We start from the raw sequence: 18,118 nt of genomic DNA, 5'->3' as shown, positions 1-18,118 counted from the left end.
AACCGGTATGAATGTATCTCTGCCTCTAAGTTAGTGTTGTTCTCTTCTGTTCCTCTGCAGTGTTGAACCCGTAGTCTTTTGTGTGACTGGCATCTGACCTAGTCTGCTCAGCTAACACGTCCAAAACTTGTGTCCGGTCACTTTGCAGCTGGAAGCATCTAGTTTGGGGTAGGGGGAGGAAGGTGGCAACAGGTGTGAAATCAATTGTAAATCACTTTGGACTTTTTTTTAAAGCTTCAGTATGAACAAAGCATTGTAGGGAGCTTAATGTCAGTAAAAGAAAGTGTTTTTTGAAGCAAAATGAGGATGAACATGCTTGATCCTGTAGCGGCTATTGACAGAAAAGCTGTAAGCTGTGGATCTTGCAGGAGTGTTGTGGCTCTGCAATGTCAAGTTGCCTTGTCTAGTTGGGGGGAAATCACTCACAGGTAGCATGAGTGACTGCTTAGCTGAGTAAGCTGTCAGCCTAAAGGGAAAAAAGCTTTTAGTGAAGACTTGTAGTAGTAACAACAACAATACAAGGACTCTATCCACAAAGTGTTAAGGCTTCTTCCTCACTAGAGAGCGTGATTCTTAGGAGATCCTGGCAGGTTATTCTGTCTCTTCATTTTTTATTTAATGGGAGAAAAATTCCTTGATTTCTTCTTTGCATCTGAACAGTGATATGAAAACAGTTCAGATCCAATACTGTATTTTCCTGTTCTAAGGAAAGCTATGGCTCAACATGAATTGTTATGCCTTATGGCTAAAGATACAATAATGGGTGTCTGCTTTTTAACTTTATATTAAATAGAATTATGCTACAGGGAATTTCTGTGAAAGTTAACTCAAGCAAGAAACTATTTTGTTGAATCTATTTGCACTTTGTGAAAAAGCATGGTGACTAAAAGACTAGCTCTGTTGCAACAATACATGTACAGAGATCCCACTAAAGTGTGCTATAATTACAAGCTCATGTTTACAAGCCTTGTCTGTCTTCCAGTTGCCTGCTAAACATAGCTATAGTAGATGTCTTTTACTGTTGTCTATGGAAAATCTGTGTGGGCTTCACAATGAGGGACACGTGAAGTCCCCAGCTGTTCATCAAGCCTCTCTTCCAATAGAGGAGGCTACTGTGCTCAAGGAGTCTTATTTTGTTAATCCTGAAGTAGGTGAAGGCTAAAGCCACAGAGCTGTGATATTGAGGAATGAGATGTAAGTATGTCAGCATGGGAATAAAAGGAAAATGCAGAAGATATAAGCCTGACAGCAGACTTGACAGACCAGTGGCTTTGAGCTTAGTGATTTCCTCTACATTAACCTGGTGGGTTAAGTACTAGCTATGCCTCAGTCTGCGGGCACAATCTAGTGAGAAATCACAAGAGACACCTATAATATGCTGCTGGGGTTTTGCACCTAACAGAGCACAAGTATGGGCACTTTAAGTGGTACACTGACCTCCCTGTGTGTCTTGCATGTGCCGCCGTACAGAGAGACCTGTACAGGCTGGAGATCTGGGCAAAGAGGAACCTTATGAAATTCAACAAGGGCAAGTGTAGGGTGCTGCACCTGGGGAGGGATAACCCCATGCACCAGTACAGGTTGGGGGCTGGAGAGCAGCTCAGTGGAAAGAGAGCTGGGAGTCCTGGTGGACAACAGGATGACCATGAGCCAGCAATACACCCTTGTGGCCAAAAAGGCCAATGGCCTCCTGGGGTGCATCAAGAAGAGTGTGGCCAGCAGGTCGAGGGAGGTCATCCTCCCCCTCTGCTCTGCCTTGGTGAGGCTGCACATGGAGTACTGTGTCCAGTTCTGGGCTCCCCGGTTCAAGAAGGACAGGGAACTGCTGGAGAGGGTGCAGCAAAGGGCTACCAAGATGATGAGGGGACTGGAACACCTCTCTTATGAAGAAAGACTGAGGGATTTGGGTCTCTTCAGTCTGGAAAACAGACGACTGTGGGGGGATCTTATCAATGCTTATCAATACTTAAAGGGTGGGTGTCAGGAGGATGGGGCCAGGCTCTTTTCAGTGGTGCCCAGGGACAGGACAAGAGGTAATGGGCACAAACTTGAGTGTAGGAAGTTCCACCTAAACATGAGGAGGAACTTCTTTCCTTTGAGGGTGGCAGAGCCCTGGCACAGGCTGCCCAGAGAGGTGGTGGAGTCTCCAACTCTGGAGATATTCAAAACTCGCCTGGACGCGTTCCTGTGTGACCTGCTGTAGGTGACCCTGCTCTGGCAGGGGGGTTGGACTAGATGATCTCCAGAGGTCCCTTCCAACCCTATGGTTCTAATCTAATCCTAATCCTGACAGTTTCTCACGAAGTGAGACTGTTCTGCAGTGTTTTCTCCAGATAGGTGAGTGGCAGTCTTCATCTGCCGTGGCAGTGCTCTACCAGCGCAGTGTGGGCTGCCTTGGGTAGCCTGAGCCACCTTCTCCCCACTTACAGGGTGCAGGGGGGAAAATGTAGCAACTAGGGACTGCTGTGAGAACCAAGCATGAGGTTGGGCAGTCTATTTCAGTACTGTTAACTCAGCCGTAGTTGTGGCTTCCTGGGTTTCTGATTCCTTTCTTCAAATGAGGACTCAAGGACAACATCGCTTAGGAATAAAAATCTGGCATTTACGATCTTGTCTAAGATACCTTCATTTCTTTTCATTATATAAGTCAGTATCTTGAAATTCTTTGTGTTGACAGGTATTTAGGAGTTGTTGAAAAGCAAGATGATGCCCAGGTAAACTGTGGCTTTACTCTTCAGCTCTTCTAAAAGCTCTGCTTAGTGCCATTTTGCAAAATGAGAGGTGTTAACAGATAAGACGGTCTTTTACCTCTTTGATATCTTGGAAAACTCAAGGAGATTCCCCTTCATGGTTGGACTAGGATTATGTAAACCTTCCTGTTGGATTTTTCCAACAGCATGCAAGACCCGCACAATCCATTTGAATATCAGTAAAATCTTTTAAAGACCACACGACAGTACCTCTCTCCACCTTAGAGGTGTCTGTTTAGACAAAAATTCAGGAACTGCCTTCCTGGTTATACATATATAAAAAAGAAAAAAAAAATCCTCTTCAAGTGTTGTATCAACACCTCTTTGGCTTTTAAGTGGATATTTTATGACCACATGCTTTTCCCCCTGGTATTTGGGATGTTATTTTTATATCCCTGTTAACACAAGTTGAAAGGAGATCAATCTTCTTTGTTTATGCTTAATGTCTTCTGCAATTTCAACAGGTGAATGATAAAAGTCTAAGGGAAAAGAGAAGTCTGGTGTGATTTGTTTTTGTAGGAAAATAGGAACAATAATAGAAATGTACTGCAGACAGTTATTTCCACTTCAAATAAATGATGGTAAGTCAGTGCTACAAGGAGCTTCATTGTATGTGGTCACTGATAGAAACGCAGAGCTCTCACTTTTACTGTAGTCTATATTCAGTGAAATGGGTAATATTTTAAGACTGTGTTACTGCTCTGGTGATTTAAAGCAGCACTAACTTACTGCTAACAATGAAAAATTAAGAAAATTGACATTTGCATTTTCTAGCCCAATTAATTTCCTCTTTTAGTGTACTGCTTTTCTCTGTGTTTTAAGTCTCGGTGCCTGCAGTAAAAGAGTAAATGCTATGCACCTCTATCCAGAGGAAAATGTTCTGAGGGTCATCTAATGATTTGGGAAGCTTTGGGTCAAGTTTTGTCTTCTACCCCAGGTTTGTTTTGAGTCTTTAGCTTGTCATTCCCATAAAAATGCTACTTTCATTTGTGCATGTGTGTCCAGAAATACCTAAACACAGCATTAGCTAGATCCCCAAAGCCCAGACACGTGCATGCTTTGAAAGAAATGCTTTAAAGCAGAAATAAGTTGAATCTCTCTCCTTATGATACTTGGTGTACTGATAAAAGAGCAAGTCTAGGCTCACGTTGCTGTGTAAAGAAGCAAAAAGTCAGGGGCTTGATCAGGGAGAGGGTTCAGATGGACCCAACTTCTACAGGTCATTAAAAACAAGCTGCGTTATTGGGAGCTGGGACTTCTCTCCACAACTCAATTTCCCATTTGTTTAAAATCAATAATAGCATTTGTGGTTGAATGGCAAATAAACTGGGGGAATAAAAGTCAGATACTGGCCCCTTAGAAGCTGGGGTGCATGTATAATGTTGTAGGCATTTTTTTTGTTGTTGGTGGTTGTTTTTTATTTGTTTTAAGCTACTGCCATGCTGAACTGGAGGGCTGGCCCCTGGCATCCCTAGGCAGAGGGCATGTGGAGCTGTGGTAGCTACCAGATCAGCAGCTCCCCCAAGGAACTGGGTGAAGCTCTTTAGCAGGAGGCTTTCTTCCCCCCGCAAGCACACCTATGTGCAGCCCAAATGTGTAACCATAAAACCTCTTGGCACCTACGTGGCGCTCCTCAGCGTAGAATTTCAAAGCGCTGTGTGTGCGCGGGCGGGTGGCCGTGGGCTCTGCTTTGGGCCTTGGCGGGGCGGGGGGGTGAGCTCTGCTGCTCCCAGAGCCAGGGCTTGCCTGGGGAGCTGCTCCTCCATCTCATCCTTTAACCACTGGGGAATATTCTCCCTGAGGTACTTCCTCTTCCTACCAGGAGGGAACTTGACCTCCTTGCCATCTTCAGGGTGTTTCTTTAGGTACTACTGCTGCTGGCAGGCAACATGCTGCTGCACCTTCTTTATAGGGAGGGCACAGACGTTGGTAGTCTGCTGAATTCAGGTGGAAAGGCTGCCCTGGAGAGCAGAGCTACAAGTCTCCTAAATCCTGGGCTAATGCCCTATCTACTAGGATTCCAGCAAGCTCGTGTATGCTGAGAGTGAAGGACTAGTGGTTCAGAAACCTGGTTGTATCAAAGGCTTTTCCTGAGATTCAAAAACATGTTTTAATCAATTAATTTCTGTAGAAGACCTTATAATGTTCTTCATCCTTCCCCTGTTTGGTATTTGAGCACTTATCTTTTGCCCTTTGAGCATTATGACTGGTATCACTCATCAAGTATGATTACAGGTACTAATTTCTTGTATGAGGAACTTGTGAATGCAGTGGGAAACTATGTTTTTGTGGTGGTCGCTTCCTCTTTAGTACCTGTATTCTGCTTTCTATGTTAGTGAGGAATTTCAGCGACGTGCTAACCTGGAAAAGGGAGAGATCCTAGGGCCAGAAGAGTTCATTTTATTGCCTGGGACTGGGGTGGGTTGTCCCTGGCTGGAGACCAGGTGCCCACCAAAGCTGCTCCATCACTCCCCTCCTCAGCTGGACTGGGGAGAGAAAATATAATGAAAGGCTCATGGGTTCTGATAAGGACAGAGAGAGATCATTCAGCAGTTATTGTCATGGGCAAAACAGGCTCCATTTAAGGAGAATTATTTTAATTTATAACGAATCAAATCAGAGGAAGAAAATGAGAAATAGAAACTAAATCTTAAACCACCTTCCCTCTACCCCTCCCTTCTTCCCGGGCTCAACTTCACTCCTGATTTTGCTCCTGAGCAGTGCAGGGGCATGGGGAATGGGTGGTGTGGTCAGTTCATCACACGTTGTCTCTGCCACTCCTTCCTCCTCAGGGGGAGGACTCCTCACACTCTACCCCTGCTCCAGTGTGGAGTCCCTCCCATGGGAGACAGTCCTCCATGATCTTCTCTAGTGTGAGTCCTTCCTATGGGCTGCAGTTCTTCATGAACTGCTCCAGTGTGGGCCTATGCTCCGGCGGCCACGGGGTCACAAGTCCTGCCAGCAAACCGGCTCCAGTGTGGGCTCCTCTCTCCATGGGGCCATAGGTCCTGTCAGGAGCCTGCTCTAGCATGGGCTTCCCATGGGGTTGCAGTCTCCTTTGGACATCCACCTGCTCCAGCACAGTGTCCTCCATGGGCTGCAGGTGGAAATCTGCTCCACCGTTAACCTCCATGGGCTGCAGGAGGACAGCCTGCCTCACCATGGTCTTCATGTGCGTAAGCCACAGACCCTCTGCTCTGGCACCTGGGGCACCTCCTCCCCTCCTTCTTCACTGGCCTTGGTGTCTGCAGAGTTGTTGCTCTCTCCTATTGTCACTCCTCTCTCTGGCTCCAGTTGCCCAGGGTTTTTCCCCCCCTTCTTAACTATGTTATCTCACAGGTGCTACCACCATAGCTGATGGGCTCGGCCTTGGCCAGTGGTGGGTCTGTCTTGGAGCCGGCTGCCATTGGCTCTGTCAGTCATGGGGGAAGCTTCTGGCAGCTTCTCACAGAAACAACCTCTGTAACCCTCCCTCTACCAAAACCTTGCCCCAAAAACTCAAGACAGGAACTAGTTCCAGTTCGCTCTCCTGCACCTCTTTCTCTTTGGTGTGGCAAACAACTCTGTCCCTCAGGCAGAATGTAATTGTGTTCCTCAGCCATGGACTTCCAGGGATTGTGGAGCTACTTCTTTGGCTTTGTTTCCACGTAGATTTTTAACATGCTAAGAGAAAAAGCTTGCATGTGAAAGGTGTCCTCTAGTTCTGTGACATTTACAGCCTTTGCAGACTGAGGTTTCACTTTTGGGCCTCTCTTTATGGATTATTATGGTATTGCTGTTGGAATTCAATAAAGCTTTATGGACCTTATGTACGGTCCTGGAGGATAGATCTCATACCCTCAAGTTGGGGACTTCACTCATTCTCTTTCACGGGAATTAAATATCCTAAATGCATGAGGGTAAGGGAAAGAGGATGAACTTGGGACGTATTCCATTTTGTTTAAAAATAAATAAACCCCAACATTTATTAGCAGCAGGACTTGTACCATCATGAATATAATAATTCAGACTATTTTGTCTGGATCAGTGAAATGTCTATGCCAACGGTAAGAATTACAAAGGGAGGGGATTAGAGAAATGCTCCATGTAAGACAGAGCAAGAATTCATGTCTTTCCACAAGGAGAGAAACAAACCTGGTAGGTCCTGGATCCCAGGCAGGCACTGAACCTACCTACCTCCTACTCATGTACCTGTCACTTTTTCCCCCTCATGTGCATGTGCAAGGAGAGATCTCTGTCAGTACCAAAAAGTTAAACGGGGTGGGAGTACAACGTATTCTAGTAACCTGAACTCATCTTGGACATGAGCTTTGGTCCTATTGCAGCACAGGGAGTGATTTAGGACAGACAAAGGCCTCTTCCCTGAGGTCAGCTTAGATGCAGCCACATCACCCTAGAGGTCAAAGTTTAAATTTAAAGGTAGGGCAGTGACCACTGGACTTCTGGGTCTGGAGAGTGTGCACAGGTAAGGTCTAGTTCACCGTCAGAAAAGCAGTAAAACGTTCTTCTGAAACTTGAAGCTTTGCCTTTATGGTTACCTGGAGCTTTTGCTCCCTCACAGGAAGATGGAGGAAATCTACAGGCACGTAACAAGCTATAGCCCAGCGCTTTCAGGGCCTTCAGCTACCGCTGTCTCTGGGGTGGTGGGAAATGCTGACCCTAAGACACTTCTTAAATCTGCAGGGTGCCTCCTACTGCACCGCTCTTCCTGCATGGAGCGTGACTTAGCTTTGTCTATGAGCAGCAGCCTTCTGAAGCCATTAGCCGTTAGTGTCTTCATTTGTGCATGGGGAAACTGAGGCAGCAATGCTGCATGACCAGCCAAGGTCATAGATCAGCTAGCAATAAAAGTGGGTCCTTCCAATTCCTTGTTCCTCTGCATAAACCACAACTCTATATGCTTCCTTAGCTAAAGAGCTAAAAAACAGAGTCATTATCTGTAGTTTCAGGTGTAGAAGCTTTAAGGAACAAGGTTAAAAGTCTTCCCAATTTACAAAACTGGTATACTTGTGAATGATGATGGTCTTTACACAACATCCATGGCAAGGGGGTTGGAACTAGATGATCTTCAAGTTCTCTTCCACCTCTAACCATTCTATGGTTCTATGAACATCACAATGACAGGACTATCTTCCTGTGCATCTGCTAGTGGTTTGCCAGAGCCAATGAGCAGGTACCACTTTACGGCGAGAGCAAGAGTACTTGGGAAAAGACTCAGGTTTAGCTGTCGTTCTGTGCACGATCCCATGGGCAACGTACAATTTCACTCCCTTGAACATTATGAGGACCAAATCCAAAACATAATGCAGGCTGACCTTGTCTATGAGGCTCTTCATTTGCTCAAATCTGGACCAGTTGCACAGGCTTGTACTGAGGAAAGCTATGCTGATATTAGCGCTGCTATTTCCTATGCGGCTAGAAATTCTCTCTAGTTTGACAGTTTTATAGGGCTTTAAAAAATGATTCTGCTTGTATTCTTGCTGAAACCCTAAAGCTTGTAGAAATCTAACAGGGGTTAAAACAAAACAGAAGCATATGGGATATGCTTAAATGTGGTTACACCTTGAGTGACAGTGTTACCTGCAGCAATTTGAATGTAGCTGCTTTTTTGAGACACTGATGGATTTCACGCTGATTGCTCCAATATGCACATACCACGTGAGAGGAGCACTGAAGCAGCTTAGGCTGAGCCTTGGGGGAAAAAAAAACCGTACAAAGACAACTGTATTTCCTTCCAAACAAACAGCAAGAGGGAAAGAAAAAAAAAAAAAGAGAGAAGGATGCAATAAGGTTTTAGCTTTGTGGTGCTCTGCTACAGGATGTACCCACAGAGCCAAACCATCTGCCCCACGCAGACGTGCTGATCCCTCCATCCTGGTGAGACAAACCTGCTGCCTCCCGGCTGCTGCTCTCCCTGTGCTTTACATCACCCTGCGGAGAAAAGGTTAATCTCAGCACACCTCAGCCCTGGGTTCTGCTCTGCTCCGTGCTGGTCCCAGCGCAGCCGAGTCTTACGAATCCCTCTGCAATGAGATCTGCAAGGCGACCCATGTTTTCTGGTGGTGTGGTGAGACGTGTGCGATGCTTGATGAAAGTCAAAGTAATTACGGATTAAGACTATGTCCTCATCTGTTTGTGTTTGGGAAGGTTTTGTGTGCGGTTTACAGGACCATCACCGGCTGTAGGAAACAGCTGCTCTGACATTCCGTTTTACCGCAGCCCTCCTAGGTTTCAGTACACCGTGAGGATACAACTTTGCATCTTTCTGATATCTGAATCAATGTATTTCATGTCAGAGAGAAGGAAGATAACCCAGCCTAATCTTATTTGTTCTAGCAATTTGACATAAAAAGGGCTTACATAATTTATCAGGCATCGAGGCAAGGGGGTTTTATACATTAAATACAGAAATATTATATGTTTCTGTATACATTAATAAAGAAGACAGGATTTAACAGCAAATCATCTACACGGAATGTCAGTTTGCTTATATTTCATTTGCAGTATTTAGCGGTCATTGTTAGATTTTACTTATCTATCAGTCAGATATATAATACAAGATTCAGACTATGACACTGATATTTATTTGTTTATGAGCAAAGATGTTCTGTTACTTAGTTTCTTGATTTTTAGGTACAATGGCAACGTGGATAAATAGACAATACTTGAACTAACTATACACATTCTTCCTCATCCTAATATTTAAAGTGCCTACAAATCAATACACTTAGTATTCCTATAGTGTTGTCATTCACTTTTTAAAAATTCAGTTTAAAATCTATGGATTTACTGTTGTCATTATTAAACAGAAGATCAGTCAGAACAGTGACACATAAATCCCAGGAAGAGCAGTTGGCTTTTTTTTTTTTTCATTACTTTTGTATCAGACTAGGTTTAATATTTCTCAAAAGCTTATTATTAAAAAAAAAAACAAAAAAAAAGACATTAAAAAAAGCAAAAAGCAAGACTTCTGCCTCAGCAACCTGCAGCTCAGGTTTTTAGGCAATCCTACATCACCTTCCAGCATCGTGTCCTATGTACAATGGCGGCCCTTGCTCTCCCTCCCTCGCTCCGTCCTCCTCTCGCGCCACCGTGCTCCGGCAAGGAAGAAATTTTGCTGGTTTTTTTTTTTTTTTTTGGTTTGTAAAGACCCTGAGCGCGCCGGGGCGGGTGCCTCCAGGTGGTCTCTACGCCCGCTTGACGCTGTTGAGGAGCTCCGTCAGTTCACTGATGTACTTGATGGTGTACTTCAGGGTTTGTATTTTGGTGAGGGGCTGTCCCCTCTGGCTGTAGACGGGGGGCAGGTAGTTGCGCAGCGTATGGAGCGCGTCGGCCAGGGTCCTCATCCGCAGCTTCTCCCTCTCGCTGGCCTTCCTCCTGCGCTGGGCAGACATCCGCACCTTGGTGCCCTTGGGCAGCCGAGCCTGCCCGGGGCTGGGCAGGTAGGCGGGGGGGAAGTCCACCAGGCCGTAGCCCACCAGGCTGTAGCCCACCAGGCTACCACCGCCCCCGCTGCCGTAGGAGGTCTCCGCCGCCGCTGAGCAAGGCGATGAGGAGTAGGATTCGAAGGAGGGTGTCGGGGACAAGCTGTGGGGAGAGGAGACGGGGTGCAGCTCGAAAGCCCCAGCAGTGTTTTTCCAGTCCCAGGACGATAAGCAAACGGAGTGCTCCGAACCCAAAGCATCTTCCATGTTTATCAACGTCTCGTGCAACTTGTCCATGCCGGAGGGAGCGCTCGGGAGAAGCAATGCCCTCTGCCCGCCAGCAAAGGCTGGAGCCGCCGGCTGCTGGGACCTTTTTATGATGGAGGGAGGAAAGTGACAGAGTGGGAACGCGGGTTTGGCAAGAGGAGTTCAAAGGAGCGCCACAAGTGCTAAGATGGAAAATGAACTCCTGATGTGCTAGTTTCTTCTCAGTGATAATTATCAACCTTCAGCTAAAAAGCCTTTAAGCTAACAGGCAGCAGCGAGAAAGGAGGAAAAAAAGATTATCTTCTTGCAACTAAACCAATTAAGGCTGCGCATCTACATGTAACGTTGCGCTGGGGGGATAAGTGGTCAGAGAGGAAAAAGAAAATTAACTGTTTTACAAAACAATTTACAGACATGGAATTTAAACATGGTGACCACTAACACAAATCCTAAATTTAAGCCATCGAGCCCCGATTTCTGTGTAGCTGAAGGTGATGGCGTTGGAGCAGTGATGACTTGACCCGCGCTGACTGCTGCTGAAGGAGTTTCTCATTATCTGCGTCTTAATCATGAAAGTCAAAGATGGTTTGTTTGGATTTGTGTGTGTTATGGCTCTGTGGATTTTTCTTCTCATGGAATTGAAACTTCTCTCTGGATCACTTTGGCTTTCCACAGGAGAAAGGAGGAAAGAACAGCAGTGCCTTCCCTGCAGTCTGTAGATTCATTTGCTATTTTAAATCATGACTGGGAAATCAAAAAAAAAGGAAACCTGTAATTGTAAACAAAGCCAAAGTCCCATTTAAAAAAAGAAATATGAAAACGTAATTAAAAAAAAAATTATAAGAAATAAAATAAAGTGTGTATAAACTTTGGGCCCAGAAAAAATGTCTTACATGGAAATTTAATTCAAAGTAATATACAGATTAGTCGTGTGTCAGAGAAGACTAGAAGCTACTTCTATAAGATTTTCTACCTCTAGGAATCCATTCTTCTGCCAAAAAAAAAACTTTTCCAGCCCTGATTCAACGCAACAGTGAAGTTATATGTTACACAGTTAAAGTGAAAACATATATCCTATACATTAATAGCATTAATAAAGAGCACTTTTCATCTCTAGGCTTTGGAACAGCTTACAGGGATGATTAATGATCTCTATTACTCTGGGGAAATGGATAAGCAAGGAGTAACTTGCCCAAAATCACACAGCAAATCATGAGGGGAGCCAGGAAAACTGTCCAAAATAACTGAGCTCTGCAGCTCTGCTGAGCAGCTCGGCTGCCAGCCATGGCTTTGTATCGGCCCATAATGGAAGCAAAATCTAATATGTAATGAAAAGAAGGGAAGAAAGAGTGCCAACATGGAGGAAAAAGAAAAGTAGGATTTATTTTAGAGATTCCTTCTGTGTGCACCATGATCCACTCTGAAAAAAAGCAGGGGAAATGCCTCTGAATGGCACATAACTGAAGCAAGTTGAGGCTTTCGGGAACGCATAATTTCTTTTTGTTCTTTTTGATTGTGAAATCCTCACTACAACCACTCAAAAAAAAAAGCAAACCTACAATCCAATACTCCTCGCAGTCATTAGGAAGGCTCTTACGAGTTTTTAAGAGTTTGGGATCAAAAAGTTGGGAAGCAGCTCGTGGGAAACTTATTGATTTTGTGCTGAGATGAATAAGAAAGAATCAAGAAGTGAAGGATTTTCACATTTCAAGCCGGGCTGAGACAGTTTGACCACGATGACATCTAGTCCAGGCAGAGAGCTGGGGCACAGCTCCCCACAGTCAGGATTGCTGTGGGGTTTACAGTTGCCCAATCATATTCCAAGCTCTGCTTTACTCGTTCTTTAAGGAAAATGAGCTGAAACGTTCTTAAGACTCACAAACGCCTGCTACAAATTAAAAATAAGACAAGATGGATGACAGGTATTTTTCTGTGACTTCAGTGAGCTGAATGAGTTTCACTGAGCACCAAGACAAGAGTCACAAGGCCACAAGTTAGACACAAGGTCTAATTTAGCATAAATAGGGGACTCGTTTTTGTCCCAGTTAAAATATCTCTCCCACTTTTTTCCCCTTTTCTCCCCATATTATATTTATAGTGCCTTTTCCATTTGACACATCCCCTGCCCTTATTTTACATTTTCCCTTTTTTGGTAAACATAACAATTAAAAGTCTGTGAACTGTTGATAAAAAATCAGGAGGGGGAGGTGGAAGAGGAAGAACTTCTGTGTGCCAAGAAAAAGGAGGTTACAAATATATGTAGGTATGTGAGTATATATAGAGAAATATAAATATTTTTAAATACGCATATTGAGCATATATATATATATAAGCTCTTCTGCTCAGCAGTTTTGATTTTGGAATCAAATGTTAATTAAAAGAAGTCAAATTTAGAAGCAAAAATTTGAACAAGTTTGCTGACTATAAACAGTACATGTTGCTAATTAATTTATAACCCCAACCCATGGGTAAATCACGGAAAGTGTTGCTCAGATACCAAGGGGGAAAAGATTTTGTGCATGTCCATGATGCCGTTGCTGTAAATGAGAGGCATGCACAGCCAGATTTCACCTCTGTATTCTTGTATAAAGGGATTGGGATGAGATTAGGCAGGGAAGAAGAATGCAAATTATAGCAATAGCTCTGTTTTTTCTTATATTTTATGGGGGAATGTTTAGAGCGAGCTAGGCAGGATATGAGGGTATGTGGACAACTGCTCTGGTTGCATGAAAAAAATCACTGGATCTTATAAACTTATGCTCTTATAAACTGTTACACGGGCAAGAAAAATTTACTGGCTTTTCTATATTAGTGAATACTGAAGGGCTAATGCTCGTACTTGAGAACTACCTTGCAGTTGTGCACCCTGGTTTGTTACCATCGTGCACCCTGGTGTTATTTTAGCTTAGACCCACCTAGTTATGACCCAAACACTGCCTGACTGTGGGTCTGGGGAGACCATTGAGGGCATAAGGATGAGCAAAGCGTTCACCCTGATGGAGGCAAGCTTTGCCATAAAGTGCCTTCAGAGCCAGAGAAGGAGCCGTGGCCCTGTTTGCTCTACCGGTATAGACGCAGACAGAGGTTCAACTTTGAAAAACAGCCACCCATTTCTACCCACAGAGCTCAGGTTCCCAAAATGTACTCGTATGAAGTGTGCCTCGGTTTTGGCCAAGTCGGGAAGCTCTATAAGGTCTCTCCATGATCTCTGTATGATCCACAGCCCGTGTAAGTCAGTAGAATCTCATGGTATCTGGCTGCTCTTGGATTAGTTATTTTTGGATGGCACTGTGTTGCGACCCACAAGTATGAGAATCCTCAGTTAGGAAATTCTCTCGTAAAGTAGGGACAATTATAACAAGCAAAAATCACTGGAAATGGTAGAACAGTTCACAGTTTTGTTTAATAACAGGGCCTTAGAACGTACCATACAGAGGAAGGCATGGCTACAGGCTGGTGTATTTTTCTATACCCTATGACCGTTTGATGCTCTCTCACTGAAGAGCTAAGAAAGTCTATTATTTCAGGTGTCATCTTCCTAGAAAGTAAATTCATGACAAAAAAAAAAAAAGTGTTTGCATTCTTCATTTTATTCTATCTCTCGCAAATTTTAGGAATTCCCTTTTTGTCTGCCAGTAACGTCAAAACGTTGAAGGGTAGTGAGATATGAAGCTAACACCAATGAAATACGAACTGACACTTCGAAAATTGTAAGACATTTTCTGGTTGAATGACAGTTGTGATTTTTATTTCAGTAATGTATTCTGCAATACAAAGGCTAACATCTCAGTCTTCATCTCCTTTAAAATGAAAGGTTCTTTGCTCATATTTCTGAAGTGATTATGGAAGGGAGGGGAAGCCTGGATGCATGGAAGGAGCAAAACTTTTTCCATTAAAAACAAAAAAAAAGACATAGAATAGAAAATTTTTAGAGTTTCCATATGTGTCTGATTCAGATTTGAAATTTAAAATAAATTCTGCATATAATCCCTGTCATCCGCAAGTATGGTAGATAAATGCAGTTTTTTGTGTACAGCTATTTAAGGACTGATCTACTTTTTTTTTTGTTCTACATTAAAGTATATTTCCACCAAGCTGTGAGTTTGGTGAGAGAAACAGACTTGTAACAATAAGTAAAAAATCATATCGGATGGGAAGAATACAGGCTGAAACTGATTAAATGCGGATAAATGTGTTGTGTTTCAACAACACTAATCCCATAACATTCAGCCTCCTTCACAATTAGGACAGAAGTCTAGTCTTATTTTACTGGCAAGAAGCGGATCATACTAATATCCATGTAGAGCACTTAGTTGACAAAGCCCCATCTTGCAGTTTGTACCATGAAAACAATATCTATCTCCCAAAAGCTTTTAAAGCCACTTCATCTCTTATTTAACAAGAGGTTTCCCAAGTATTAGCTGCTACACTGGCCACTCACTGCGGCGGAGGCTGTTACCATCCAGCTTTACAGAGGCGCGGACGAGGAGTCAATCGCCCGTATATAAAACGTGGGGCAAGCAGCTGCAGGTCTCACCAACTTCAGCAGACGCAGCAGGTGTTCAACACTTCTAAAAAATAGTGTTGAACACCTCAGTTTATGCCCAAGCTGGCAATAAAGGAAGGAAAGGATCCACCACATTTGTCATCCAGAGTCACATTAGCCCCCAGACCATGCTTCTCTCCTTTTTAAGGCTTTCCCTCAATTTGGATAAATGCTTTTTTTTTTTTTTTTTTTTAAATGAGTAGACTTTGCACTTTCTTTCTACATGTGGAAGATGGTTTAATCTGTGTCCAACCTCAACTGAAATAAATAAGACTTCTAGGTAAGCAAGCTGGTCAACTAATACAGACTTTTGTTTTTCTTTTTCTCTTTTCTTCTTTTTTTTGAGGCCAATATGCCAAAGAATAGGGATGAATAGCCAGCTACAATTCCCAGAGGGAAAGAAGGCAGTAAGAGAACCAGGACTGATCATGACTCCAGCCCTATGAAAGGAAGTCCACAACCCTCACTATAATCAAAGAAAGCCATGCGTAAATTTGATTTCTAATTGTTAATAATGTTTTTGTCCATACAAACCTGTGCCTAGCACACAAGAGAAAATGTTGTTATTCATTTGCAGTAAGACCAGAAATAGGCCAGTTCTAGGGCTGTTAAAAAAACCTGCCATAAATATTTTAAACCTTTAAAGTTCTCAAGGGCGCAACTCCCAAATGCCAACCAAAGAGCCTGCTCATGGAGAAGAAACAGTCAAGTGAGCGTCATTGTTTTCACTGGGGCTTTGCATAGCGACAAGCATCTCCCTGGCATTGCCCTGGCAGGATCAGGACCTATCTATTTGCTCTACATCCTCAAATGTAAGTATTTGATCCTCCAAATAGTGGGGGTCTCCATCGACTGACAAGTGACATCAGCTCCGCAATTCATTTAAAACATCTGATCTCCAAGCAACTGCCTGCCCAGATGAAAAGGGCTACGTGTGGAATTTACACCTACCCACCTTTTAAGTTGGGAGTTTATTACCTAGTGGTTTTCAGCTGATATTTAGGAATGTCTTTTTAATACCCCTGTTAACAGAAGTTGAAAGGAGGTTCGACTATGTGGTTGGTCTTTAATGTCTACTGGCTACTTCAGCCAGAAGGAAAGGGCAAAGCAGGGGGAGGAATGGGAGACTAATGAGGTTTATTTTGCTCAGAAAATGAAAAGTAACAGATATTATCAAAATAACAAAAGCTGGTTCAGTAGGACAACTCCATTATCATTCACTGCAGCTTCATTGTACCAGCTTTCGCGCTGGGTTTCAAAAAATTTTGTCTGCTTTAAGAAGTTGATGTATTTCAGTTTTTCATGGGAGAGGTGGAGGGTTAGCTGTTGCAAATGTTTCAAGATCTTCAGCAATGATGATAAGCAAAAAACATATGCTCCATTGTAATAAATGATAAAGTATAATATAAATTATTTCCAAGTGTTTCTTTTACTGTCCCCATGAACAGCTTGATGATTGCCTTTGCTGTGTGGGACAGTGGTTTCACAGGGCTTCTTAAAAAAGCGGGATAGCACCTAAGGGTCCCAGGGGAAGTTCAAGGTTTGTGCTCTTGCTTTCCTGCTGTTATGATGGGCTTCCCCACCCTGGCCTCTAAATGGCTCATTTTGCAGCGTGATGAATTTTCCAAAACTAGCTAAACCTTGCAAGAATTTCCAATAGCCAGGAAAATTGCACTAAAAGCTCAGTTGTGACTATTTCTAGTCGAGCGGCACAGCTGAAGCTGGGGGTTTGTGAAAGGAGCTGTTTTTCAGTTGCTGTGATTGCACATCAGCTCAGGCTGTTCCTTTTCATCCGCTGAACCCTCCTCATCAGTATCTGCTCGTTCCTTCCTCCCCCGTGTCCTAGCACTGATGTGCAGAATTGCTGCGTGCTGCTAATAGAAACCATGTTTCATCCGGGTGCTAAACGAAGTTATGCTCTGGGCACAGCCCGCAGTTTGGTTTAATAATTATAAAATGGATCGATAGTCCGGGTAAGAGACAACATACAATACAAGTGTTAGATTACAAATTTTGCTTCACTCTTACATACTTCTCATTCTGAAATAAAGCGCTGTGTGCCTGTTCAAGCCACCTTTCACAAGCACACGGCCAACCCACGGGTGAGGACCATTGATTTTAAACTGCAGTCATAAATTTCTTGGCAAGCTGCTAAATCTTAATTGTCGTCACATTCAGTCCCACAAAAAAACAAGTCTGTCTTTCAGTCGACTGATGAACAGGAATGGCGTATTAAGTTTGGGTTGGGTTTTTTTTTTTTTAATTTGCTCTGAATGCTTCTATGAATTTTGCCTAGCAAATTAAACTCAGTGTTACGACAGTCCCATGAATACATTGGGTAAAATCATGGGTAAAATCATAGGGTGAAATACATGGGTAAAATCATAGAGTAAAATACATAGGTAAAATCATTCCCTTTTTTTTACAGGTGAACTTTGCCCACACAGCAGGTTTTCAGATTATATGAAATTGGAGGGAAGTGGTTAATATATTGGAGAGCAGAGCTGCCATTCAGAGGGACCTGGACAGGCTGCAGAAAATGATGCAGGAGCAGCCTCGGGAGGTGCAAGGAAAGCAAATGCAAATCCCTGGGCCGGGTGAGATACCCTCAGGCAGCAGCGCAGGCTCAGGGTGAAATGCCAGGAGGCAGCAGCAGAAGACCTGGGCAACCTGGTGGGTTGACAGGCTGGAGAAAGTCCAGCAAAGCGTGACCAAGCTGGCCAGGGGGCTGGCGAGCAAAGCGCATGGGGAGAGGCCCAGGGAGCTGGGTCGGTCCAGGCTAGAGGCGAGAAGGCTCGGGGGAGACCTTACCACCGCCTGCAGGCCCCCGATGGGAGAGTGAAAAGAAGAGCAACCAAACTCTTTGCAGAAGTTCACAGTGGAAGAAAGAGAGACAACGAACTCATCAAGTTCTAAGTCTTACAAGCCTTTGACCTTTCAATGATGCATTGTAGGTTTCCTGCTGTACTTTTCCTGCTCTGTAGATGACACTGATATTTTTCCTGCCTGATTAGATTTTTGGCCAGTTGTGCTTGGGTGACAAGAGCATAGTGCAGAGGTCTCTATTCACCACTGGAGACCCTGCTCCCTTTCTTTGCCTCCCGATCAGCTTTTATTTTCCATCTCTTCTT

At 43.8% G+C, this 18,118-nt stretch overlaps 1 protein-coding gene across 1 annotated transcript; it reads right to left on the bottom strand.

Annotated features, from left to right (window-relative positions):
- Positions 1–9,937: 9,937 nt before the first annotated feature.
- Positions 9,938–10,471, bottom strand: MSGN1 (mesogenin 1). Its single transcript, XM_054196922.1, has one exon. It carries the CDS (start codon positions 10,469–10,471, stop codon positions 9,938–9,940), a length of 534 nt encoding a protein of 177 aa, XP_054052897.1.
- Positions 10,472–18,118: the final 7,647 nt, after the last annotated feature.

The sequence above is a fragment of the Rissa tridactyla genome, chromosome 3, assembly GCF_028500815.1.
Source record: "Rissa tridactyla isolate bRisTri1 chromosome 3, bRisTri1.patW.cur.20221130, whole genome shotgun sequence".
Lineage (NCBI taxonomy): Eukaryota > Metazoa > Chordata > Aves > Charadriiformes > Laridae > Rissa > Rissa tridactyla.
The sequence above is the reverse complement of the archived record's forward strand: the minus strand, read 5'-3'. Positions and strand labels throughout refer to the sequence as shown.